The sequence below is a fragment of the Octopus bimaculoides genome, chromosome 19 (assembly GCF_046866305.1).
Source record: "Octopus bimaculoides isolate indiv1 chromosome 19, ASM4686630v1, whole genome shotgun sequence".
Classification (NCBI taxonomy): Eukaryota; Metazoa; Mollusca; class Cephalopoda; order Octopoda; family Octopodidae; genus Octopus; species Octopus bimaculoides.
This window is the reverse complement of record NC_142946.1, coordinates 28,070,074-28,097,631: the sequence shown is the minus strand read 5'-3', so window position 1 is coordinate 28,097,631 and position 27,558 is coordinate 28,070,074. Positions and strand designations below refer to the sequence as shown.

General features: G+C 35.9%; 1 protein-coding gene across 4 annotated transcripts in view; it reads right to left on the bottom strand.

The window, feature by feature from the left end:
- The window catches only part of LOC106872965 (SH3 domain-containing kinase-binding protein 1), a 360,206-nt gene that overhangs the window by 126,288 nt on the left and 206,360 nt on the right, over positions 1-27,558 (bottom strand). For 3 of the 4 annotated variants that reach the window (XM_089366667.1, XM_089366668.1, XM_089366669.1), the window contains 2 exons: positions 12,245-12,296; positions 4,254-4,441 (listed from right to left, as the gene is read on the bottom strand). The exons of the other annotated variant lie outside the window; for it this stretch is intronic. In XM_089366667.1, the coding sequence (XP_089222793.1) occupies positions 4,254-4,441; positions 12,245-12,296 (240 nt within the window). The remainder of the gene's footprint in view (positions 1-4,253; positions 4,442-12,244; positions 12,297-27,558) is intronic. 4 annotated transcript variants of the gene reach the window in all.

Here is a 27,558-nt window from a genome sequence, read left to right as displayed (position 1 = left end):
TACTTTGTGTGATTTAAGGGAGATTTGGCTGTTGTTACTAGCAACTTTAATATTTCTTCCCTTCTACCTGTAACGCGTACTTATACACATATATCACGCGTTCAACATAAAAAATAGAGAGTAAGAGTGAGAGAGGGAGAGAGAGAGAGAGAGAACGTGATACATATAAAGTCTTCTTTCTTCTTCCTCTCTCTCATTTAATAGTTTTCTTGTATCCTTCTACCTCTAACATATTTTTCATAACATAGAAACGTAAAAATACACACAACCACACATATGTGATATGTGACAACAACATACACAGAAACACATCAACATTATACATAACATTTAGTTTCTGTGTCTTTCTTGTGTGTGTGCGTGTGTGTGTGTGTGTGTGCGTGCGTGCATGCGTGCGTGTGGAGGCGCAGCGGACTCGTGGTCATAGGGTCGCAGTTTCGATTCCCAGACCGGGTGTTGTGAGTGTTTATTGAGCGAAAACACCTTGTCACACTGTTTCACGCTGAATATCCCCAAGAACTACGTTAAGGGTACACGTGTCTGTGGAGTGCTCAGTCACTTGCACGTTAATTTCACGAGCAGGCTGTTCCGTTGATCGGATCAACTGGAACCCTCGATGTCGTAAGCAACAGAGTGCCAACAACAACAACTTTCTTATATAAACACGCGCACTCATTGCTATTTTATAACTGCCAGCAATTGCTTCATCACAAATTGCCGTCCTAGCTCCTGCGAAAAGGAATTACCCTGCTATGTATAACCAGGGCAGCGCAAAAAGTTGTTTTGCACAAGCATTTCTATAGCCAATTAGACGGATGGAATTTACGAACGCTTAATAATTTTATGCAAAACAGCCTTCAGACTTTCCCTATTAATTTCATCGTCTTTTGAATTATGAACATATTTACATCATAAGGGTTTTTTCGTTGTAAGGGTTTCTTGTTTAGTTGATTTTCACCTAGCAAGACTTATCGTAGATGGCGTAATAAGTCACACCCGGACAAGGTCGGGTTATACATATATGTATGTGTGTATATATATGTCTTAATATATAAAGCTGAACTTGTGTGTCTGTGTGAAGCCTTTTTAAAAGTTTATAGAAATTCACATTTTCCACTTTTTCGTAAAAATTTTTACATCAATGGAATTTTCTCGATGTGAACTTTCCAGTGCAGTAATTAGATTTTTTAAATTCCGTTTACTTTGTGTTATTTTAGGGAGATTTGGCTGTTGCTTCTAGCAACTTTTATATTTCTTCCCTTCTACCTGGAACGCGTTCTTACACACGCGCTCTACATAAAAATATAGAGAGTAAGAGTAAAAGAGGGAGAGAGAAAGTAATACATACATAGTCATAGATTAAACTTTCATCTCAGTATTGTTTACCTATTTTTCATAACATTGATACGTAAAAACACACACAACCACACGTACGTGATCTGTGACAACATACACATTGCTCCCATTCTCCACCTCTTCCTCTCTCGCTCTCTCAAACGCATACACATGCAAGTGAACACAATCATTCACAAAAATATAACTCATGTTCATGAATGTGGCATAACTACAGAGTTGTACCCCGCCCAACTTTGGAAGGTCATAACTTTCATAAAAATGAATACTTTTCTATGAAATTTTCTATGCATATAGTATTTATTATGTAGATTCCAAATATACAAAAATATTCGGTGAAAGTGTTTTGGGAGGGGGTGGGGGACAATTTTCGGAAATTCCACTTAAATTCCAGGAAAATGAATATTTTTTCGTGAAATTTTCTACAAATGTAGGAAGTTTGAAGGAAACAACTGCAGGTTACTTTTGAGAAGTGTTCCCCACTCCGTGGTGTTTCGGAGCAAGTCGTCCATATTTGTTTCATTTTTCTCTATTATGTGCGTATGTGCATCCTTAGATTTCTAATGAAGTAATAGGCAGTGAAGAGAAGCCATCATAAGAAAACTTTTAACTACCTCTATTCCTTTCTCCCCTTCTCTCTACCTCTTCCTCTCTCGCTCTCTCAAACGCATACATGTGCAAGTACACAATCATTCAGTAAAATATAACTCATGTTTGTCAATGTTTTGTAAATATACCATGATTTTCACTAGGGTGTTAGGGTTAGGGTTTTAGGGTTAGGGTTTTAGGGTTAGAGTTTTAGAGTTAGGGTTTAGGGTTAGTGTTAGGATTAGGTTTAGGATTAGGGTTGGGTAATCATGCGGGTGTTAATCTGAAAAATTACAGATATGTGAAAAGTACCGACCCTGCCATCTATTATAACTTTTGTTGTTCTGTTTAATATATACATAGATTATGCCTCCAAAGAAGAGAGTTTGCTGGGGAAAGACAGCAACCGGTTTAAAATGACAGCAACAGACTGCAGCAATTCACTACATTCCAGAAGCTACTTTGAACATAATGCAAAATGGTGCATCAACATCTTCTGCCCAATCTGATAGAATTCTGGCAAAACTGTGTAGCAACAGATCGCCAGCAATTGCTTCTTCACAAATTGCCGTCCTAGCTCCTGCGAAAAGGGATTACCCTGCTATGTATAATCAGGGCAGCGCAAAAAGTTGTTTTGCACAAGCATTTCTATAGCCAATTAGACACAAGACGTCCACCCGAAAGGGAGCACGTGTAGAGTGCTAGAAATTACATTCAGTGTGTCCTTTGAAATGTCTTCAATCTGGCACCCTTTCGGGTGGACGTCTTGTGTCTAGTTCTGGAAATTATATTTTATAAATCGACAGACTACGCTGATGATCCTGCAGATATTTACTTATGTAAATTTTAACAGGTGAAACCATGGTACGTAGGTTAATCGTTTTTTTATTTAGTATATTTTTTCATTTGTCTTGCCATTTTACAGTCTGTTGTGTCGCTAAATTTTTACTGAGAACACATTTTTCGTGGTTAAATGATTCGGCATCTATTTCTAGCATACATGAGTCCACTTTTGCTGGTCATTCCTCTTATTTTTGTATGTAATATAATTTTAATCTTCGGATTTTTTTTTAATATGCTAGACCACTGGTTTTAATTGATTAATATCAATTTCTACCCTTATTAATAAATTTTAAATAATGATGTTCTCAAACCGGTAAATTAGCTGCAAAACTTTATTAACTGCAGAGTTATTTACGGACTTAGCGTGCCAGATTGAAGACATTTGAAAAGATATACTGAATGTAATTTGTAGAACTTTACACGTGCTTGCTTTCAGGTGGACGTCTTGTGTCTAGTTCTGGAAATTATATTTTATAAATTGACAGACTACGCTGATGATCCTGCAGATATTTACTTATGTAAATTTTAACAGGTGAAACGATGGTACATAGGTTAATCGTTTTTTAATTTAGTATTTTTTCATTTGTCTTGCCATTTTACAGTCTGTTGTGTTGCTAAGTTTTTACTGAGAACATATTTTTCGTGGTTAGATGATTCAGCATCTATTTCTAGCATATAGGAGTCCACTTTTGCTGGTCATTCCTCTTATTTTTGTGTATATGTATATATATATATATATATATATATATATATATATATATATATATATATATATATATATATATATATAATGTACTGTTCCATATTATGATCAACAAAAAAAATGTAGGCTATCTGTGAGAAATGTTATTTAATAGACACAACACATGTTTTTATGTGCTACCAATAGTTTGATATGTTGAGAAATACCTCAAACATAATCATCAGACACAAACCACATATGACTGATATAACTGAATCACTCTCAGCTGCTATCAGAGTAAAGGAGGATGCCTTAGAGAAAGGCAATTATGGGGGCATAAAAGTGATAGACAACAAGCTACTGAAAGAGTTATAGCACATATCTGTAATATATATTTAATTTGGAAATGAAATGTGGTTACCAAAAATCCTTTCTCGTTTGCATTTTCCGTTTTTTAACCTTCTACATTTTCTATATACTTCCTTCTCAACTTCTTGCATTTCTTCTCTCATTCAATTTTTAGTTTGTTATATGTGGTTTGTGCCTGATGAATATGTTTGAGGTATTACGCAACATATGAAACTATTACAAGCACATAAGAACATGCATTGCGTCTATTAAATAATACACACATACAAACACACACACACACACAATATACAGAAACATATATATATTCATATACTTATATAATTATATTCACACATGCATATTCAGTACACACAAATACTGAAAATGTAGATGACAAAATGGAAACAAAATCTCTAGAGTAAGATTTAATTCACACCTCCTCTTGAGTAGGAATTATCTCAACAAAGTTGTCAGGAAATACTCCAATTCTCCCATTAAGTTCTCCTTTCCACCAACCAACATCTTCCAGATCTTTTTTAAGAATTGTAATGGTATCACCTTCTTTTAATGTTAATTCATCTTCATTCTCAGCATGGTAAGAGAATCGAGCAATAGCCATTTCCACTGAAAAGAATTTTGAGAAAGAAATATACAATGTTTGGAAATTAAATGTGATTACCAAAAATCCTTCCCCTTAAATTTACAAACCATACGAAGTTATTACTAACATGTTATAAGTTGAGAAAAGCAATTAGGGATATGAAGGCAGCAGAACCATTAGTTATAGTAGCTGAAATGCTGAAAATATCTGGTGATTAAACCATGTCCTAGTCATTTGTATAGTCAGTCAGAAAAAACAAAGAATTACAGCCCATGACTGACATAACTGTATCACTCTTAGCTGCTATCCAGAGCAAAGAAGATGCTTTAGAGAAAAGCAATAAAAGGGGCATATAGAAGTGATAGACAACAAAAGCTACTGAAAGAGTTATAACACAGTAATTAAAGAAATAATTAATGAAGATGAAATGCAGTTCAATCCCTTAGATAGATGGCCAGACAAATCAAAAAGCCACTCAGGTAGATGGCCCTGCTTGATCTGTAGGAAAGGCTTAGGTATAAATTCCATAAGATGTGCCCAGCATAAGCTATGGACACATAAAAGGTGCAACAATATCAAAGGAAGGTTAACAGGGAAACTAGTTTTTGTGTGTGGAAGGTGCACAGGTACAATAAACACTAAAAGTGTACAGAAAATAGGCTCCATCAAATGCCAGAGGGGAAAACTAGAAGTAGTTGATGGCTTCCATTACCCCCAGTATGGAGGTGGATGTTCTGAGTGTAGCAGCTAGAATAAGAATAGGTTAGGAAAAGTTTACAGAGCTCCTACTTCTGTTGGCAACAAAGGTCCTCTCGCTCAGAGTGAAAGGCAGATTGTATGATACCTGTGTGTGAACAGCTTGCTATATGGCAGTAAAACATGGGCTGTGACTACCGAGGATATTTGTAGGCATGAAAGAAATGAAGCTAGTATGCCTTGCTGGATGTGCATTGTCAGTGTGCATGTACAATAGAGTGTAAACATCTTGAGAGAAAAGCTGGGCATAAAAGGCATCACATGGTGTAAAAGAGCTGATCTCGACCAGTGGAAGGAAGCTGTGAGAGAGAGAGAGAGAGAGAGAGAGACCCAGGAAGACATGGGACGTGATGGTGAAGCATAATCTTCAAATGTTGGGCCTCACAGAGGCAACGACTAGTGACCGAGACCTTTGGTGATATGCTGTGCTTGAGAAGAGCCATCAAGCCAAGTGAAATCCTAGTTGTAGCTGTTGCCAATGTCATGTAACTGGTACCTGTGTTGGTGGTAAGTAAAAAAAACAGCTTTCAAGCGTTGGGCCTCACAGAGGCAATGTGGCCGGTGCTGATGTTGCATAACTAGCACACGTAATGGTGGCACATAAAAAGCAATTTGTGAGCACTGGGCCTCACGGAGGCAATGACTAATGACTAAGACCTTTAGCAATATGCTGTGCTTGAGAAGAAGACCCATCCAGCCAAGTGAAATTGTAGTTGTGGCAGATACTGGTGTCATGCAACTGGCACCTGTGCTTGTGGCATGTAAAGGCACCCATTACACTCTTGGAGTGGTTGGTGTTAAGAATGGCATCCAGTTGTAAAAACCATGCCAAATCAGACTGAAGTTTGGTGCAGCCACTCAGCTTACCAGCCCCGGTCAAACAGTCCAACCCATGCCAGCATGGACAATGGAAGCTAAATAATGATGATGACGAGGCGGAGTTACTATTGCTGTCCTTTCAATAATGAGTCAATTTTAGGGTAAGTACTTAGCAAAGAATAAGACACTTTACCTAGCATCTGTTAACCTACAGAAGGTTCTTGACTGGGTTCCATGCACTCCAGTTTAGAAACTAGAGGTAGATGACTGGCTTGTGAGGGTAGAGGGGCAGGCAGCAAGGTGAGAGTTAGAAATTAGCTTATTGAAGAATGTAGTGTGCAAGTAGATAACTATCGGGGTTCAAGTTAATTAAAGTACTCTAGAAAATGCTGATGATCTAGCAGTATTTGTAGAAGATTCATGGAAGTAAAACCAAGAATCAAGAGGCCTCAAAGTAAATTCAGCAAAGAATAAAGTTTTAGGAAGCAAAAGAAAAAAAAAAGATTGCTGTTTTCAGGGAAACGGTTGTACTTAATCTTATCTATAAAAGGCAGATTTTCTGTGTGTGTGTGTATGTTTAAAATTTATACATTTACACAATTCCAAATTTCTTGGATGAAAGAATCGCAATTAATATTCTAAATACCATAACTTATGTAACAGAGTCATTTTTTCAGTCAAAATAACTCCTAATTATGAATAAAATCCATAAAACTACACAAATTAACATTTTCCCTTCTAATAAAATCTAATTTCCTCTTTCTAATACTTTTACAAATCCTTTCAACTCCTACTTTCTCTTATGAACCTTTACGAACGATCCAACAACAAATACAAAAAGAAAAGAAGGAGAAACACTGACAGTAAAAAAACAATTTCAGTATCAAAACTGAAACAATCACATTTCCATACTGTAATGATAGATACTTTCACTTTAATGGTTCCATTTTCATATTGAGACTACTACAGTGAAACTATACTCTCACATATATACAGACATACATACATGCATATATATATCTGCACAAATGTATCCATATACATGTATATATATACAAGTATATATACAAGTATATATATATATATATATATATATATATACAGAGAGAGAGAGAGAGAGAGAGAGAGAGAGAGAGAGAGAGAGATAGAGAGAGAGAGAGAGAGAGAGATGTATATGTATACATATGTGTAGATGTATATATATATTATACTGAGACTACTACAGTGAAACTATACTCTTACATATATACAGGCATACATATATACATGCATACATATATATCTGCACAAATGTATCCATATACATGTATATATATATAGATATATATATATATATCTGCACAAATGTATCCATATACATGTATATATATATATATATATATATATATATATATATATATATATATATATATATATATGTATATACATATGTATATGTATATATATATATATATATATATATATATATAGAGAGAGAGAGAGAGAGAGAGATGTATATGTATATATATAGATGTACATGTACATGTATAGATATATATATAGGTATAGATCTATATGCATACATGTATATGTATACATATCTGTAGATGTATATGTAATATGTAGACATATATATACACATATATACATGCACACAGATATCTATACATATATTCACCCACACACACACACATACACATGCACACACAGTCATTGTTTTTTATATCCAAAACTACGTCAAAAGTACTGAATGGATCTTTATGAAATTTGGAAATTATATTCTATGCATAATGGCTATAACCCCATTCAAAATTCATATATTTTTGATGTTGATGAAATTTTAACCATACATATTACACACAAATAAAGTAATATTTCTAAAATTTCTTCTTCTTAGAAGTTAAAAAGACCCCTTCATGGGCACTTCACACCCACAATTTAGTCATTTTTCCTAAGCAAAGACGAATACAGTTGTACTATTGGAAGTTATAAGGTCACCCGAACATAACAGATGAGCATTATTTGTATTTCAACGGTACAACAGTGTAAGACTATCCTTTCAGATATACTTACATTGTGATTTCTGCAATGTGGTGCATAGATTGTCAAGTAAATGAGACGCATCTTTGCCTCCAATGATTCACTTGCAAAGTGTTGAGTAAAATTATTTCGTTGCAGACCTCCTTTGAGTCTTTTTATTATCACTGGGTCACACATAGTCCCCAGTTGGTAACATTGATTTCAAGGCCTTCCCAGATGAGTGACTGGTTGTTCTAAGACATTTATTGATTGTAAATTTTTTCTGCCCAGTTACCTATCGATATAGTGGTCATTTGCAAACTCCAGAGGCGACACTTTCATTTCCCTTTACTCCAAACGTCACACATTGTTATTTCAATTGGGTCATGCCCTTCCAATTGCTATAGATCCATAATGCATCTTACAGCTGTGCCTGTCACCTGTATGGTGAGGAATCCTACATTGGGGAGTAGTAACGACTAGGCTACGGTAGCTGACTGATTATCGTGATCATTCGTCTTTTGGTTTCCTTTGCTCTCTTTTACAAACCCAGTGAACATACATATATTTCCTATTTCAAAGAAATTCAAACAATATATATAAGACCCAAGTTAAAGAGATTCCCAACAATTCAACTTCTCTGGTTGACATTAACACACCCACCCCCAATAGGGGCCTTAACTTCCACATTTTTCAGCTTCATTAGCTCCATTTTCAGGAGCAAAATCCTTTTTACAGGGTCCATAATACTGAAATTTTGGTATGTGCACATAAATATCAGTCATATGGGATACATGTGTCATGATTAGAATTTTTTTAGGGTGTGTAAAGAAGGAAAGAACCCTCATATGCAATTTGATGAAATTCGAATGATGAAATTCGAATAAAGAAGATGATGTCACACGTTATCGAGGCTCCCATTCTTTCTGGATGTGGAAAAGGTGATGACATCTTTATTCCAAGAATTCCTCTTACTCCACCAGGAGCAGACATTCCTTTTACATTCAGGAGACTGCAATTACCCTTCGTTTCACATTTGCCATGTCCATTAACAAATCTCAGGTTCAAACTCTTTCTGCGGCTGGTCTTCTCTTGGAAGAGCCCTGCTTCTCACATGGACAACTGTATGTCGGCTGCTCAAGAGTGGGAAGCAAAACAAACCTATTTGCATATGCTCCACAAGGAAAAACAAGGAATATTGTTTACAACGAGGTGTTCTAATCACAACAGCAAGAAAGTATGTACATGATCACCTTTTGTTTTTACCAAAATTCATTGACTTTCATGTAATTATATTGATATACATATACATATATGTGTGTGTGTGTGTATATATATCTATATATATAAAGATGAGAATGTGTGTCTGTGTGAATACCTAAAACTCGAGAACTACACAACCAATTTCATTCCAAATTTACACATGCCTTACTTAGGGTCCATGTAGTGTCTTAGGCCAAAGAAATTTTTAACTTCTTGCATAGTTCGAGACCACAGCAATATCATATCTCCTCCACTATTTCAGTATTACGTGTCAAAAGTGAAACAATAACATCACTCTACTGTAATGTCAGATACTTTCACTTTAATACTGAAACTATTCCACTATTTCACTATTACGTGTCAAAAGTGAAACAATAACATGTCGCTACTGTTATGTCAGATACTTTCAATTTCATACTGAAACTATTTAAAGTGAAACTATACTCTCACATATATACAGGCATACTATAAGACCCAAGTTAAAAACATTCCCAATAATTCAACTTCTCTGGTTGATATTAACACACCCACCCCCAATAGGGGCCTTCATTCCCACATTTTAGAGCTCCATGAGCTCCATTTTTCATGAGCAAAATCCTTTTTATAGGTTCCAGAAGACTGGAATTTTGGAATATGTGCATAAAGATCAATAGTATGGGATAAATGTTTCATGATTAGAATTTTTTTAGGGTGTGTAAAGAGGGAAAAAACCCTCATGTGCAATTCGAATCATAGGTATTCCAGTTCCTTAAAGAAAATATAACAGAAAAGTCTCATTCTTCAATTGCGTGTAACACGGGCAACGCCGGGTATCTCTGCTAGTATACAATAAAAGAGGAAGTAATAATTCCATATGATCTACCCAGAGTAATCTATAGACATACAAGCAGTAAAATGCCTTCACATGTAAGCTGATAGGCAATAAGCTTCAAATGTAGGTGCACAGGAGCAGTATCTGTACATATAAAACAGTTTCTCTCAAATGCTTAGAAGGAACCCTAGTAACAAAGGATTTCTTTCTCAGAGTAAAAGACAAATTGCATGAGATGCAGTTCAGCTTTGTGCCAAGAAGGGTTACTACTGCTGTCCTTTCCCTAATGAGTCAACTTCAGGATAAGCACTTAGAAAAGAATAAGACACTCTACCTAGCATCTCTTAACCTACAAATGGAAGCAAGATGTGTAAAGGATTTGTGAAGGCTAGTGTGCAAAAACAGTAATGCACAAATGAGCTGAGAAAAAGACTTAATATAAGAAGAGTCTGATGCAGTGTGATACAGAGAAAACTATGCTGGTGGAAACATTTGAGGTATACAGAAATGTCGGCAATGCAAACAAGTGTTGTATGCTTAACAGAAGCTAAGAAAAGGGAAATATAGGAAAACAGGGAACAAAATGGGGAAGACTGACCTAAAGCAGTTGAACTTCATGAAGGAATATGACAAAGAACTGCAATGAGTGGAAATGCATGAACTGGAGAAAACTCACCCATCCATGCAAGCATAACAAAAAGGGTATGATGTGGTGATGGGATTTGGAATATCTATAAGTCTCCATCTACAGCTTTCTCTATCTTTTTGTTACCTTCTCATCAATTTTTCATACTCTTTAGTCTCTCTTACCAGTACTCATCTTTATTGCTATTTATCAATTGCTTTTCTCCTTACATCACTATTTCTTTCACTGTTACTCATTGTTGATATACATCACTCTCTCTTCTATCATCCTCTTTTCCTCTACCATTCATGATATTTTCCTATTCAATTTCCTTAAAGCCAACATATAACTGACTATTACAGTCTCACTTCTATTATGGCTACAATAATTTATTCCCTCATTACACCATTCCTTTTTTATCACCTTTTTCACATCAATCTCTCTTCTATTCTACCTCTTGTTCCCATGTTATCTCTCATCATCTACTCTTCATGCCAGCCTCTTTCACAGACCTCCCTTATATTCAATCTCTTTGTCACTTTACCTCCTACAAAAGGCTCTTGTCATTTTCTCTAGTATTATCCTCTTGCTTTGGTTTTTCTATTGCTTTCATCACTCCCCTCTACTATTTCAATCAGATTGCCTTAAACAAAAGGAGACAATGTAGGACCCTCTAATTTTACTAAAGACAAGAAATCTATCTTGAGTAGATGCCATGATAAAATGCATCCAATGCAATCTACAAAGTGGTTGACATTAAGAAGGATATCCAGCCATAGAGACCAATTCAAAAATGGAATGTAAAAGTGAGATGTGATTCTTGAACCAAATAAGAGCTGATTCAAACAACAACCACCTGTTCAACTTATGCAAGCATGGAAAGCAGACATAAGACAATGAAGATGATTAGCTAATATTTTTTTCCTATTAAAACTTATGCATTTGAATGTATTCCTCTGTACTATAAAAGGAAAGATTTACCATTTTTGTTATCAATGGTTCTATGTTCAAATCATATTTATTTCCCACAACTATTATTTTACCTTTTCTTGTTATTCAGGATCATTCCATGCCAATAATGAAAGAAAGTTGAAAGAGTTGAGTTGATTGATGAGTAAGATAGATAGTTAAGTTTAGCACACTATTAATTTGCATACATAAGCAACATTATCAACAGTAAATAAAGGAGGAAAACTTGTTTTCAGCTTCTAGTAATACGACTTAGAGGGTATATACTTAAATATGAATTACTCTAACATTCATGAATGCAGACTATATCCTGGTTCACTGTGTTTTAGTCATTTAGTGTTTTTCAATTGTCCATATATAGAGGCATCTCCTCCAGCATTAATGCTCTCTTACATTCACATAAATAATATAGATTTTTTGTTGTTTTTTTTTTTTACTTTAGTCTAAAAGAGATTCTTTTTCCAAGTACATTTGACTTTTTAGATAATGATGCAATCAAACCCCCAAAAACATCAATAGAAAGGCAATAATTGAAGATGAAATGTTTGTGTTTGTGTGTGCATGCATGTGAATGCTCCAACTTACATTGCTTGCTCTTTTTAACTGTAGTTGATGCACTTCCAGAAACTTTTTCAACCTGTAATTTATAAAGTTTAAATTTAAAAAAAGTTATGTTTTTTGTCTTCTTTCATGGCATATTTGAAGGAAGAGAAATATTTAGTAGCTAACAAAATTGAGGAAATAACTTTTATTTACTTAAACTCTAATAATATATGTACCAACTAAATGAAGTTCACGATGGCAGTTAAGAGATATGAAGCATGTTTAATACAGTTATAACAGTGATCAAATTATTCATGTAAAAATTTGAAGCATATGGTTTGAACACATGTCTTTAAAAATGGGGTTTTAAAGATTAAATTTTTGTGGTATGGCAGACATGTCTCTCTTAATGTGGACATTGATTTAGCAATAGTATCACTTATGAACAGTAAATCACAAAAATTTATTGAAAGTAATTGCATTAGATATAGCTTTCCAATCAGTATAACATTATGTTTCTAGAAGCATGTTTTCTTCCTAAGTGAGGTCTGTCAAGAATTTTGTATTGAAGACTGGCCTAATATTGTCTGTCCTAGGTCAATGCTAAATTAAATACATCTGCTGAATCAGAAAATTTTTGCTAGTCTAGAAAGAAGAGACAGTCCCTGTACCTTTTTTAGCTCTCCTAGATGCAACAGATTAGTACAGTATGGCTACACTGACTTAGTATGGGTCTGGGTGAGAAATAATGTCTGTTGCAAGTTTTCCTCTGACTATCCTTTCCATGACTTTGCTGATGTGTGAAGTCAGAGAGATAGGCCTATAGTTTTTGGCATCTGCTCTGCTTCCCCCTTTATGGATTGGGCATATTATTCCCTCCTTCAGCTTGCTTGGCAGTCTGCCATTTGCGAGAAAGCTCTGGAAGAGGATCTGGAGGGGTTTTGCCAGGGCATGCTTACACGATTTAAGGAGGATTGCTGGGAAACCATCAGGACCAGCAGTTGAGTTTGTGTCCACTTCATCTATAGCTAGTAGTACATCTTCTTCGCTAATGTTGATGTATTCCATCGTAACTGCCTCTCTGGTTATAGGGGAGGTAGCAAAGAAGTTCACTGGTTCATTCATTTGTCTGTGCTCCAACGGAGTGGTGAAGACACTTTTGAACTCTTCATTCAGTACCTCACTGATCCTAGTTGGACTGTCAGTGAGGGAGCCATCCTTTTCAAAGACGGGTCCAATCTTGCAGTGTACTGAGGCTGTTTCTTTCGCGTAATGAAAGAAGGCCTTTGGGTTTGACTTAATATTTTTTATAACCCAGACTTCTTTGTCTGCTCTCTCCCTCACATAGGATTGTTGCAGCCTTTTTTCAATCTCCATCCGTGTCGTTTTTAGGTGAGACCTTTCGCTACTTTTGGGATGCTGGTTGAGTCGATTTGCAACTTTCGTCCGTCGTCTCATGAAGATCTTCCTCCCCTTGGAATCTTGTTCCTATTTGTTTTGGCCTTGTGCTCTGGGACATATTTCTGGCATATGGCTTGCACAGTAGACATGAAACATTCTAGTTTCATGTCAATGTCTGGTGTGGAGAGACATTTTGGCCAATCCTCTCTGAGGATCTCTTTCTGGATTGATTTCCAGTCTGCTTTGTGGAATTTCAGATTGGAGAGATTTCGGGTGCTTCCTTTAGGCTGTATGTCTCTGGTAACTTTAGGCCCAAACATAGACAGCTCTATTATGTTGTGATCCAAGACTAATGTCGGTGTCACTTTCACATCATGAATGATGTCCATATTGTTCGTGAAGCAGAGGTCCAGAATGTTATTCGTTCTAGTTGGTCTGAGAACAGCTTGCTCCATGAATAGTGCATTGGTGAGGTTGAGCAGGGACTTCACCTGTGCTGAGACCTTCGGGCCATTTGACGTTGGAGAAGTTGAAATCACCCATAAGAAATATGGTCACGTGGTGTTCCAGTTTCATGAGGATTTCTTTAATTCTAGTGAGGCAATCTTCAAATTTTCCTATGTGGTTTGGAGCATCCGGTGGGCAATATGTATTGCATATGACTATATTATGTTGTCTTATGTATACCATTAGAGTGTCACAAACCGAATTTGAGTATGACAGTAAGAACTGGGGAGTGAGGTCGTCACGGATGTATACAGCAACTCCACCATGGCTCCTTTCCCTTCTGTCTGTTCGCAGTATGACATATTTTGGTATGTGTACTTCTACATCCTCTATATCAGGGCTGAGGTGAGTTTCCACAAGTGCTATACATAGGGCTTGATTGCATGCAGCAAGGTCTCTCAGGAAAGAAATTTTTCTTTTATTATTATAATGCAACAGGCTCCCAATATTTAGTAAAAATATTAGCGTGATGCCTGTGCAGGCGTTAGGGGAGGCAATCCCATGTCTGTTTACTGTGGTGGTCTTGCGCAGTGGTGGGCAAGGTTCCTTGTTTGTGCTTGGTGTAGCCACGTCAGCTGCTGCACAATATTTTGCGCCATGCACAAAAAAGACTCTTGCTCAGCTGCTGCGTTGCGTATAATCTCTGAAGAGCGCACTTCTTTGCTGAATTCTTTTCCTTGGAGACATTTGCCGTCTTTCCTCAGGGCAGTTTTTATCATTAAGGCCTTTGTAGTTTTGGCGGGGTGTCAGGTGGGCAAACCGGCAGTTTTTGCCATCCTCCCCATATATATATATATATATATATATATATATATATATATATGCATTATATATATATTTGATATAATATATATATATATATATATATATATGCATTAAAGATTGCCCGTGACATGCGTAAGGTCTTTCGAGCGAGATTGTTGTCAGTGCCCCTGTACTGGCTCTTGTGCGGGTGGCACATAAAATACACCATTTTGAGCATGGCCATTGCCAGTACCGCCTGACTGGCCTTTGTGCGGGTGACACGTAAAAGCACCCACTACACTCTCTGAGTGGTTGGCGTTAGGAAGGGCATCCAGCTGTAGAAACTCTGGTAAATCAGATTGGAGCCTGGTGTAGCCATCTGGTTTCACTAGTCCTCAGTCAAATCGTCCAACCTATGCTAGCATGGAAAGCAGACGTTAGACGATGGCATTAAATATATATTTTATATATATAGAGTGTAAGTATCTTGAGAGAAAAGTTGAACATAAGAAGCAGCAGTTGTGGTGTGCAAGAGAGAGACGATTGCGCTGGTATGGTCATGTGGCAAGAATGGATGAGGATAGCTGTGTGAAAAAGTGCCACACCCTAGCGGTTGAGGGAATCCGTGGAAGAGGCAGGCCTAGGAAGACCTGGGATGTGGTGGAGAAGCACGACTTCCGAACATTAGGCCTCACCGAGGCAATGACTTGTGACCATGACCTTTGGAAATATGCTGTGCGTGAGAAGACCTGGCAAGCCAAGTGAGACCAAAATCCAAGGTCTCTGCCAGGGATGTAGCCAGCCCACTTACGTGTAACATTCCTTCATTGGACACTAAACTCCGCTTGCGAAGACATGGTGAGGCAAGTGAAATCGGAATCGAACTAAATTTGTAGACTGGCACCCATGCCAACATCTGTTCATTGAACACTAAACCTGGCTTGTGAAGACCTGTTGGGGCAAGCGAAAGCAAAATCGTGATGGCACCTGTACCAGTAGAACACTAAGAGCACTGTCTGTGCATGATCGTTGCCAGAGCACCAGCTGTCTGGCTTCCATGCCGGGGGCACGTAAATAGCACCATTTGAATGTGATTGTTACCAACGTCGCCTTCCTGGCACTTGGGCACGTGAAAAGACATTCGAGCGAGTTCGTTGCCAGTACTGTTAGACTGGCTCCTGTGCAGGTGGCACGTAAAATACACCATTTCGAGCATGGCCGTTGCCAGTACGCTCTGACTGGTCTTCGTGCCGGTGGCACGTAAAAGTACCCACTACACTCTCGGAGTGGTTGGCGTGAGGAAGGGCATCCAGCTGTAGAAAGTCTGCCAAATCAGATTGGAGCCTGGTGTAGCCATCTGGTTCACCAGTCCTCAGTCAAATCGTCCAACCCATGCTAGCATGGAAAACGGACGTTAAACGATGATGATGATGATGATGATGGTGATGATGATATATATATATAAATTTTAAGTTAAAGTGATATTACTAAGGGGATATTGTTTTAATATACTGCATATGAAAGAATTTATTACAAATTTATTAAAAAAACAGTATATAATATAACATGTATCTGTTTAATTAGGGGAAACAATTATATATTTACTAACTCATATGGGTAATATATGGTTAAAAATATAAAATGGAAGTTATTCGGGTCAAATTGAAATAAGGGACAAAATATCAAAAGTTACCATATAAGTTGATTCACTAAGTTGTTGTTTATCACTAAAATTATGCTTACAATGTATTCTCTGATAAAGTGCATTAATTGTAATTCTGAAGTTATTCGGACCAAATTCAAATAAGGGACAAAATACCATATAAGTTGTTTCAGGAAGTTGTTTATCACTAAAATTATGCTTAAAATGTATTCTCTGATAAAGTGCATTAATTGTAATTTCTCCATGCAACAGTGTTTAGTTACTAAATTAATGAACCAACTCAATATATATCGATATATATTCTCTTAGTTATAAATAGAATGAAGAGAGGTAACTCTGGTCTAATTCGGTCTATAATTATAAAATAATACTCAAAAATTTAGGTCCATTATTCAGTCAATCAATCAACATATCAATCATCCAACTAATTAATTAATTAATCACTCAAACAATTTATTGGTTCAGTTGCATATCAATGTCTGTATCCATATACATACATATGTATATACAATACATATACACACCCATGCATATATATATATATATATATATATATATATATGTATATGATGATGATGATGATGATATATATATACACACACACACACATAACCATATATATATACATATATATTCCCATACACACATAAGGTACCAGCATAAAACAAAAACATATACATATACATGTCTATCTAAACCTACATACATGCGTGTGCATACATAAATATATAGATACACAAGTGCTTGCACAAATATACATATATAAATACATACCTACCTAAACGTACATATATGTGTGTGCATACATAAATATATATATATATACACACAAGTGTGCGCATAAATATACATACATATATACACACATATCCATATATAAATACAAAAGTAGCAACTATAGTAATTTATACTCACATATACATACATGTAAATAATTATATCTAACTTAATATATACCTTCTTATACATATATCTGCGTAATTTCACATATTATATAATTCAACACAGTATAGCAACAATAATAACTCGAATAATAATTATTACTATTATTACGTCAGTAGGGGTGTTTTAATACTAGTTTGTAGTGGTATTTGGAAAAGGTATGCCCGATTTTATGAAGACAGTAAACGTTGCATTCCTTGAAGCTGTTGATAAGCGGAATTTTAGTCCCAATTAGAAAGAAAATTTCATTAATACATCATCATCATCATCATCATCGTTTAACGTCCGCTTTCCATGCTAGCATGGGTTGGACGATTTGACTGAGGACTGGTGAAACCGGATGGCAACACCAGGCTCCAGTCTGATTTGGCAGAGTTTCTACAGCTGGATGCCCTTCCTAACGCCAATACATAAGAAACATTTTTTATTTTTAGTATTATATGCAGGTACTGATGTTAATATTTTCCAATTTAAATTATAGTTAATTCCCCCATCCTTAAGTTCCCATATGTAGCTACTTAACCCTTTAGAGTTTCTCCTATTTCTGTTTCTAAATGTATAGTTATGATACTAAAGTCTCTGTTTCATATTGTTTTTTGTCGCATCCACATATACCTTGCTGTCAAATTGTATACTTACTATATATTGATATACTACTTCCTTTCTAATACAGTTATTATCAAATACACAATTATTACTTATTCTACAATTACAAGTTCTGTGTGGTTGTGTAGGGTTTATCTTCATCATCATCATCATCATCGTTTAACGTCCGCTTTCCATGCTAGCATGGGTTGGACGATTTGACTGAGGACTGCTGAAACCAGATGGCTACACCAGACTCCAATCTAATCTGGCAGACTTTCTACAGCTGGATGCCCTTCCTAACACCAACCACTCAGAGAGTGTAGTAGGTGCTTTTATGTGCCACCGGCACGAAGGCCAGTCAGAGAGTACTGGCAGCGGCCACGCTCGAAATGGTGTATTTTATGTGCCAACCACACAGGAGCCAGTCCAGCGGGAGTGGCAACGAAATCACTCGAATGTCTTTTCACGTGCCATTGGCATAAGTGCCAGGAAGGCGACATTGGTAACAGTTACACTCAAATGGTGCTATTTACGTGCCACCGGCACGAAAGCCAGACAGCTGGTGCTGTGGCAACGATCACGCTCGGACAGTGCTCTTAGTGATTTACTGGTACTGGTGCCATCACGATTTCGCTTTCGCTTGCCCCAACATGTCTTCCCAAGCCAAGTTTAGTGTTCAAATGAAGACGTTGGCATGGGTGCCAGTCTACAAATTTAGTTCGATTTTGATTTCGATTTCACTTGCCTCAACAGGTCTTCGCAAACGGAGTTTAGTGTCCAAAGAAGGAATGTTACGCATAAGTGGGCTGGCTACATCCCTGGCAGAGGCCTTGGATTTTGGTCTCACTTGGCTTGCCGGGTCTTCTCACACACAGCATATTTCCAAAGGTCTTGGTCAGAAATCATTGTATCGGTGATGCCTAAAGTTCGGAGGTCGTGCTTCACCACCTCATCCCAGGTCTTCCTGAGCCTGCCTCTTCCATGGGTTCCCTCAACCACTAGGGTGTGGCACTTTTTCACACAGCTATCCTCATCCATTCTCGCCACATGCCCATACCAGTGCAATCGTCTCTCTTGCACAGCACAACTGATGCTTCTTAGGTTCAAGTTTTCTCTCAAAATACTTACTCTGTCGAGTATGCACACTGACATTACTCATCCACCAGAGCGCACTGGCTTCATTCCTTACAAGCTTACGCATGTCCTCAGCAGTCAAGGTCCAAGTTTCACTGCCATGTAGCATGGCTGTTCATACACATGCCTCATACAGTCTGCCTTTTACTCTGAGCGAAAGGCCCTTTGTCGCCAGCAGAGGTAAGAGCTCTCTGAACTTTGCCCAGGCTATTCTTATTCTAGCAGCTACACTTTCAGCGCACCCACCCCCACTACTAACTTGGTCACCCATATAGCGGAAGTTATCAACATTATATTATTAGTTCTGTGGCTATTGTTGATCCTAATAATGTTATTATTGCTTATACTATCGTATTATTATTACTATTATTATTTACACTTCGATTTTTGCTGTTATTATTATTATTGTTGTTGTTGTTATTATTGTTGTTATCATGAACCACGCTATTTCTATTATTATTATAGTTGTTATTATTATTATTTATGTTTGTATTACTTCTATTATTTTTTTCTACTTAGATAGGTGTTCTGTTTTCTATTGTAAAATGTTTGTTAATTAGACTAAAAATTGTTTTTACTATGTTACTTTTGATTTGCATTGCGAAAGGGATTATTAACCATAAAGTATCTATTTCGTTATTTCCATTATTAGGGTTACTTATATTATGTGTAAATTCTCTGTTATTATTTTTATTTTTATATTTAATAATACTATTTATGCTATAATTTTTTCTATTATTACTAATGATTTTATTACTGTTATTATTACTGTTGTTATTGTTGTTACTCTGTCCATCATTACTACTATTATTTTTTGTGGGTTGCCTTATCTTTTTTTTTTATATTTCTTTTTGCTATTATTATTGTTATTATTTTTATATTTATCTTTGGAAGTGTTACATTTGTCTAATTTTGTGGGTTAGAGGTAGTTACTCTATCCTGGCTATTATAGCTAATATTATTGGGGAGGTATTTAATTTTACCTTTATATCGTGCATTTTTTAATGCTATATTGTATTTTTCCTTATGTTTATTAAATATCTCTTTATTAGAGGAGAGGTTTGAAATTCTTTTACTTATATTTAATATCAGAGATTTTTTAAATATAATGTCTATAAGTTGATGAATACCACCTCTTGATCCCCTCCATTTTCTTATTGCTGTATGTATATATATATATATATATATTATATCATTTACATATATATATTATGTTATTTATATATATATATATATATATATATATATATATATATATATATACACACACACATACATACATATATACATACTAGCAGAAATACCCGGTGTTGCCTGGGTGAAAGAAAATAATGAAATTTTAAAATGCCTTTTAGATCTCTAACATGAAACAGACTATGCAGGTCTTATCTCCTAGTAGCTGAGATACCAACTTCATATGTTAATAAACCAGTGTTTTTCAGGTTATTGAAAATAATGAAATTTAAGTATGCATTTTAGATCTCTAAGTAAAGTGAAACATGGATTATGCACTTCTCAACAGTAATTAGCTGTGGTACAAACTATTAATGTCAATAACATGTATTATCCAATGATCTCTCTGCTAAAATTGTTCAAAAACCAGGTAGTTCTTTGTCTTTGCAATCACCTTCAACTGTCAGTACTTATTGAAACACATTGAACCTGAAAATGCATAAATTTGAGAAGAACCAGCCTGCAGGCACTCCCCTGCTGTTAATAAGTACATTTAACAAAAATTCTAGGAGAGGACGGAAGTATAAACAAATGTATTGAAACAAATAACAAATCCAGAAATCAACCACAGTTGATCTAGAGCTTCTAAATGTATGATGTTTTGAGAGTGTCCTTTAATTGATGTATAAATGAAAAGATTTTGGGGACTTCCAACTCACAAACATCCTACATATAGTTGCCCATGAGAGAAGCAACGTGAAATCCAACAACCTTCAGGGACTGTCCTTGAGACTTGTTTATTGACATAGAGACACTGGGAACTGGAACTGTTTAAATTCAAAGGGGAGGTCATATGGGATTAATGGGATATGTGAAATGAAGACATTCTCACCCTTATAAATTCCTAGTCACAATTGTTGTCTCTAGGACATGGGGTTGCATTGCTTTCACCACCAGTCTGGTGTCATTGCACAGACAAGGTAGATCCAGATTCCTGAGCAGCATGATTAGGGCCCCCTTTTTAAGTGTTAAGTAGTGAGGTAGCATCCCAGATAGCTGTAGAGAGCTCAGGAACTCAGTTGGAAAAGTTACAGCCTGGTCCTGATCAATGACAATGTCGAGAGATTTGGAAGACTGTTCTTGTCCAGGCAACAGCTGCATAAGATCCCAGCTGATTTTGTTTACAGCATCATTATGTAGAGCTAAGATGGCTCGCTCACAGAGCCATTGCCTGTCACTAAAGTTTTGTGCAATGTTTGGGAGCACATGGGTTATGAGATCATTGACAGTTGGTACCATCTCATCACAGACTTTCTGCCCCCACCAGTCTTTAGATGATGATAACTTTCAGAAAAATGGATATTTTTATTTAATGAAATTTGCTACAAATATGTGTTATATCGTGAAGATTCTGAATATACAAAAGGTTTTGGGGAAAGTGTTTTAGGAGGGGGTAGGGAGAATTTTCAGAAAATTCACTGGAGTCCACTTCAATTCGCCTTAACTTTCCAGAAAATGGATATTTTTTAATGAAATTGACTACAAATATACTACAAATCATCATATGCAACAGGTAAGTTGTCTTAATAACATATATTTGTGTACCAGACATTTAGCTGTTACTTTTAGCATAAGTTTTCTGGTGAGGGCTTCATTTGCCTTCATTGCTTGTTGCTTCAGTAGAAATCTATGGATGCACAAAACAGAGAAAATGTAACAAATATGGATGACTTGTTCTGACCCCCCCCCCCCCCCCACCAGTGGGGAACAGTTCTCAAAAATAACCCCAATTGCTTTCCCCAAAAATCCCTACATGCTCAAAATCTACATAGTCTGAGGTATATTTGTGGACAATTTCATTAAAAATTATTCATTTTCCTGAAAGTTAAGTGGACTGGTGAATTTTCCGAAAATCCTCCCCACCCCTCCTAAAACACTTTCCCCCCAAAAAATTCAGTATATTTCGAATCTACATGATATAACACGTATACGTAGAAAATGTCATTAAAAAATATCCATTTTTCTGAAAGTTATGATTATCAAAAGTCGGGGATACACACGTACACACAGAGAAATCTGTAGTTATGCCCTGTTGACAATTGATTCAATTAAATGAAATCTCCCTATGAAATTATTTTTCTCACACACACTCACATAGGTATATATCTTACACAAATAGAAAGCCGGAGAAGAATATAAAAAATGAGAGTAACTTTTGAAATTCATTTTCATCTGAAATTGTTACAATTGTAATAATGTATACATACGTGCATGTGTGTAAATAGCTGGTTACTTAGTTACTACTAACAGTTATAGCCCAGCGTTGCCTGGGATTAAGCTAGGATTATTAAATGATCAAGTGCTTTATTTCAAACCAAAATAAGTAGCATCGACATCAGATTTGAGCGAAATCCATTGAAATTGGTTTGGATGGAAATGGTTTGCTGGCAATTTGATTGGGAAATCCCATAAGGAATTCGTTTATCGGTTATTTCCACTCATTGACTTTTTTTAAAAGTTCCATTAGAGATCTGCATAGGAGAAGGTTGATCTGAAGGTTTGCATTGAGGATCTGGATTGGAGTAACTTAGGAAAACTTACCAACAGCCTTAACCAAAATATAAGGGACCTGTCCCTTCTAGGTTAACTCTATGAGCGACTTAGCCAATCACTGATATCAGCCGAGTGAGCATTGTTGTTGGAGAAGTCAGCATTGTCCAATAAAAAAAGAGGAAGAGTCCATAAGTCATGTTGCCATGGTTTGAGAATATGTCCGGCCAATGCTTCCAGATCACTGTTTATAACCACATCGGCTGAAATGACAACTTGTCTATAAAACTTCGCTATAGACAACATTGCGTGTTCTGCCCTGAGAAGCATACACAAAAAGAGAGTTTCTACTACCCACACAGGAGCAGGCCACATAAAGTTGCTTATGTGAAAAGCATGGCTCCCCCAAATGGATGCCTGCCACCGGTGTGCTGAAATCCTTGGAATTTCACTCCCCCCACACATTGATCTTTTCACCATCTATTTTTCAATGTACGGGGAAAATACGGAGATTAAGAATATGGATAAAAAATTTTTTTAAATCTCAAATTTACCATGCAAAGCTCCAGCTAAATTTTTAGATAACACTCACACGAATTTCACTAAGAAAAAAATAAATCGGATTTTTTGCGTGGAATCAACTATCCTGACCTGCTAATATGCTTCAAGACCCTTTTTGTGGTCCGAAAAGTGGGTTGGGGTGTGGTGGAAGCCTCGGAAATTTTACCCATTTATATTGTGTAATTCACTAACAAATTGTTACATAACACTTTGTTTCATTGTTGTTAAATAAATGGATTGTCAATAAACTTTTTTCTTCGGTGTGAAATATAGACAAAACTCTTTCGTTCCCAAAGTAGTATGTGCGTGTGTGTGTGTGTGTGTGTGTGAACGTGAGAGAAAGATGAATGATTTAAAATAAATAAATGATTTAAAATAAATATACTTTAATTGTTGTGTGAGAAAGTATATATAATCTCATTATAAAATATAGTGTCTTTCAAAAACATCTTATATTTTAAACTATATCTCATGTTTAAGAAAAAAAAAGCATTTTACGCTGACACTTACTCTGTCTTCCTTACTCACACCTACCATTTCTTTCGTTAGACGCTTTCTGTCTCCCTCTCCCACTTTTTCTTTACTTTCTTTGTGTTAGACGCTGGCAAACAATCTCTATCTCTCCCTCACTCCCCCTCTCACACACACATACATACATCAACACACAATTTCTCTCTCTCTCTCCCTCACACGCACACTTTGACTTCGCCATGTTAGCAAACTTCAAAATTGGTAAAAGTTATGGTTGAAAATCGATTTTTACAGCTATACGCGGGTGCCTCTGAGAGAAAAAGTTGACGAAAATGCAGATAGGGTCATGACGAATGTCCTCCTAAAATTGGAGCGACATGCGTGCTAATTTGTGGACGTGCATAAATTACATTCACGTACACACACATCCTATCTTTTATATATAAAGATGTTGACATTGACAAAATAATTAAGTGAAAGTGTTAATAAGTCAATTTGCGCTAAGAATAATCACATGGGATTTAAATGTGAAACATCAAGTCTTAATAAGGTGACTTGTTCCAAAAATGTCCGAAATATGTATTGGAAAATTAATATACAATATACAGTACCTCTTTTAATTAATTGAGAAAATATGAAATTTTTTTTATGACACAAAAGTACTTTTAGAAATTCTCTTTTATCAGAAACTGTCACAACTGTAATGATGTATACATAAGTGTGTGCGTATAAATTGCTGGTTAGGACGCCAAAGACAAGAAGTTGAGAAAACAATTTGAAGAAGTGATTCTTCATATATAGAGCAATATTATTTATTCTTAAAAAAAAAAGAAAATAATCAAGACCATATTATTCTTTCCAAGGTCAAATTGTTCCAGAGGTTTGAGCGTGCATTGAAGACACACACACACACAGGGTATTTTATATATTATGATGGTGGGCTTCTTCCAGTTTCTGTCTACCAAATCCACTCACAAGGTTTTGGTTGGGCCAAGAACACTTGCTGAACTGTTCATTTATGAGGATGTAAAAACACCAACAATAGTTGTTAAGTGGTGGTGGGGACGAACACAGACACACACATAGATAAATAAATATATTATAGGTTTCTTTCAGTTTCAGTCTAACAAATCCATTCAGAAAGTTTTGGTAAGCCTGAGGTGTCATGTACTGAGACTGAACCCAGAACCATGTGGTTGGAAAGTGAACTTCTTACCATACAACCATGTTTGTGAATAAACACACACACACACATTCTTTATTCTTTTACTTGTTTCAGTCATTTGACTAGAAGAATAAATCGACCTCAGGACTTATTTCTTAAGCCTAGTACTTATTCTATCGGTCACTTTTGCTGAACCGCTAAGTTATGGGGATGTAAACACACTGTCAAGGGATGATGGGGGGACAAACACAGATACAAAGACACACACACATATACACAACAGGCTTCTTTCAGTATCCGTCTACCAAATCCACTCACAGGGCTTTGGTTGGCCCAAGGTTATAAATAGAAAACATATTATATATTTACATTTATCAATTCGTTTTGCAAGATTCTTGATGTGAAATCATGTGTTGAAACAGATATTGGTTGTATTTCAGGATGGTCATATTTTTTTTTGTCAAATAAACACATGCACTATATATTTGTGTGTATGTGTGAGTGTATGCTTGTGTGTCTGTCATAGTTTTTAGCAGCAGTTTGGCCTTCCCCTCAGCCCCATCCTTTCACCGCATTGTACTGCTGCTGTCCTTAGACCTGAAAAAAAATATGGTAGTTTCACACACACACACACACAGAGAAATACAGGAACTGTACATTTTTTGGGGGGGGAGGGGGTGTCTTAGGACAGCAGCAGCACAATGGGCTGAAGTGATGGGGCTGAGGGGAAGGCTACACTGCTGCTAAAAAGTATGACGCACACACACACACACACACACAAGAGCACAAACGCATGAGCACATAGGGATACACATCTTAGAAGAACAGAATGGAGTAAGTGGAGCAAGAACATACTTGAATACGAAAAGTGTCGCTGAAGAGGTCACTGATGTGTGATGAAAGATTTCTGAACATGAGTTAAAATAATAAAATAAGAACAGTAATAAACGAGTGAAGAAAAATATATATATATATTATTTAAAAGAGTTCCAACTGTCTGTTTTTTATGTTTTATTTATATTCTTGTAAAATTAATGTGGGATATAGAATATGGAATATATAATATAAAAATAGATGGTAAAATGAAATGAAGTATTGAATGTCTTATTGAATATATTAAATATTGAGTATTCAATATAGAGAATTAAATATATAAAGGTGAATACATATTTTCATACCTAGTGGTATTCATCAAGGCCTTTGCCTGACAGATTATACATATATATATGTATATATGTATATATATATAAAATCAAATTAAAACATAGGGTAAAAAATCAGATATTAATTAATATCGATTTATTATCAGGAAGTTAGCACATTTAAAGAATCAGAGAGATTCAGAAAAAATATCTGAGATCTTAGGGGATTAAAGTATATGTTTATATATAATGATGACCAGTAAAGTGGACATTTAATGTGCTAGAAGTAGATCACATGTTGTGTCCACTAAGACCTAATGGTTCTCAAACGAAATTCAAACGAAATTCAGCGAAATACCAAAACGTATGTGGGCAAGACAGTGAAAATTACATAAATAAAACATTATTATTCACAGACTGGTTTTGAAATTAACACTCTTCCTGCTAGCTTCCTGGTAATCTATGTTTTAATTTGATTAACCATGACCAAGTTCTCAAAGTGGATATATGCGATGCAGTAACTATTTTCTGCAGACACATTCTCGGAATTAGCGCGCCAAAACGAAGACTTTTGAGTTTTACCATTAAGTTGTAATTAGCAGAACCATATACACGTTTGCCTCTGGGGGGTGAACAACTTGTATCAGATTCTGAGAATTATGATTTACTTACAGTTCGCGCTGAAGAGAAGCAGACATTCGGTAAGAGTGTTAATTTCGAAACCGGTCCATGAATAATAATGTTTTATTCATGTAATTTTCACTGTCTTGCCCGCATACGATTTGGTATTTTGCTGAATTTCATTTGAGAACAATTAGGTCTTAGTGGACACACCATGTGATCTACTTCTAGCACATTAAATGTCCACTTTACTGGTCATCGTTATATATAAACATATATATATATATATATATATATATATAGTGCGAGTGTCTATTTGGCAAAAAAATAAAAATGACTATCCTGAAATACGTTACACACACACACACACACACACACACATACATATATTCATATACATATATATATATATATATATATATATATATATATATATATATATATATATATATATATATGCATATATACATATATATATACATATATACATATATATATATGCATATATACATATATATACATACATCATCATCATTGTTTAACGTCCGCTTTCCATGCTAGCATGGGTTGGACGATTTGACTGAGGACTGCTGAAACCAGATGGCTACACCAGACTCCAATCTAATCTGGCAGACTTTCTACAGCTGGATGCCCTTCCTAACGCCAACCACTCAGAGAGTGTAGTGGGTGCTTT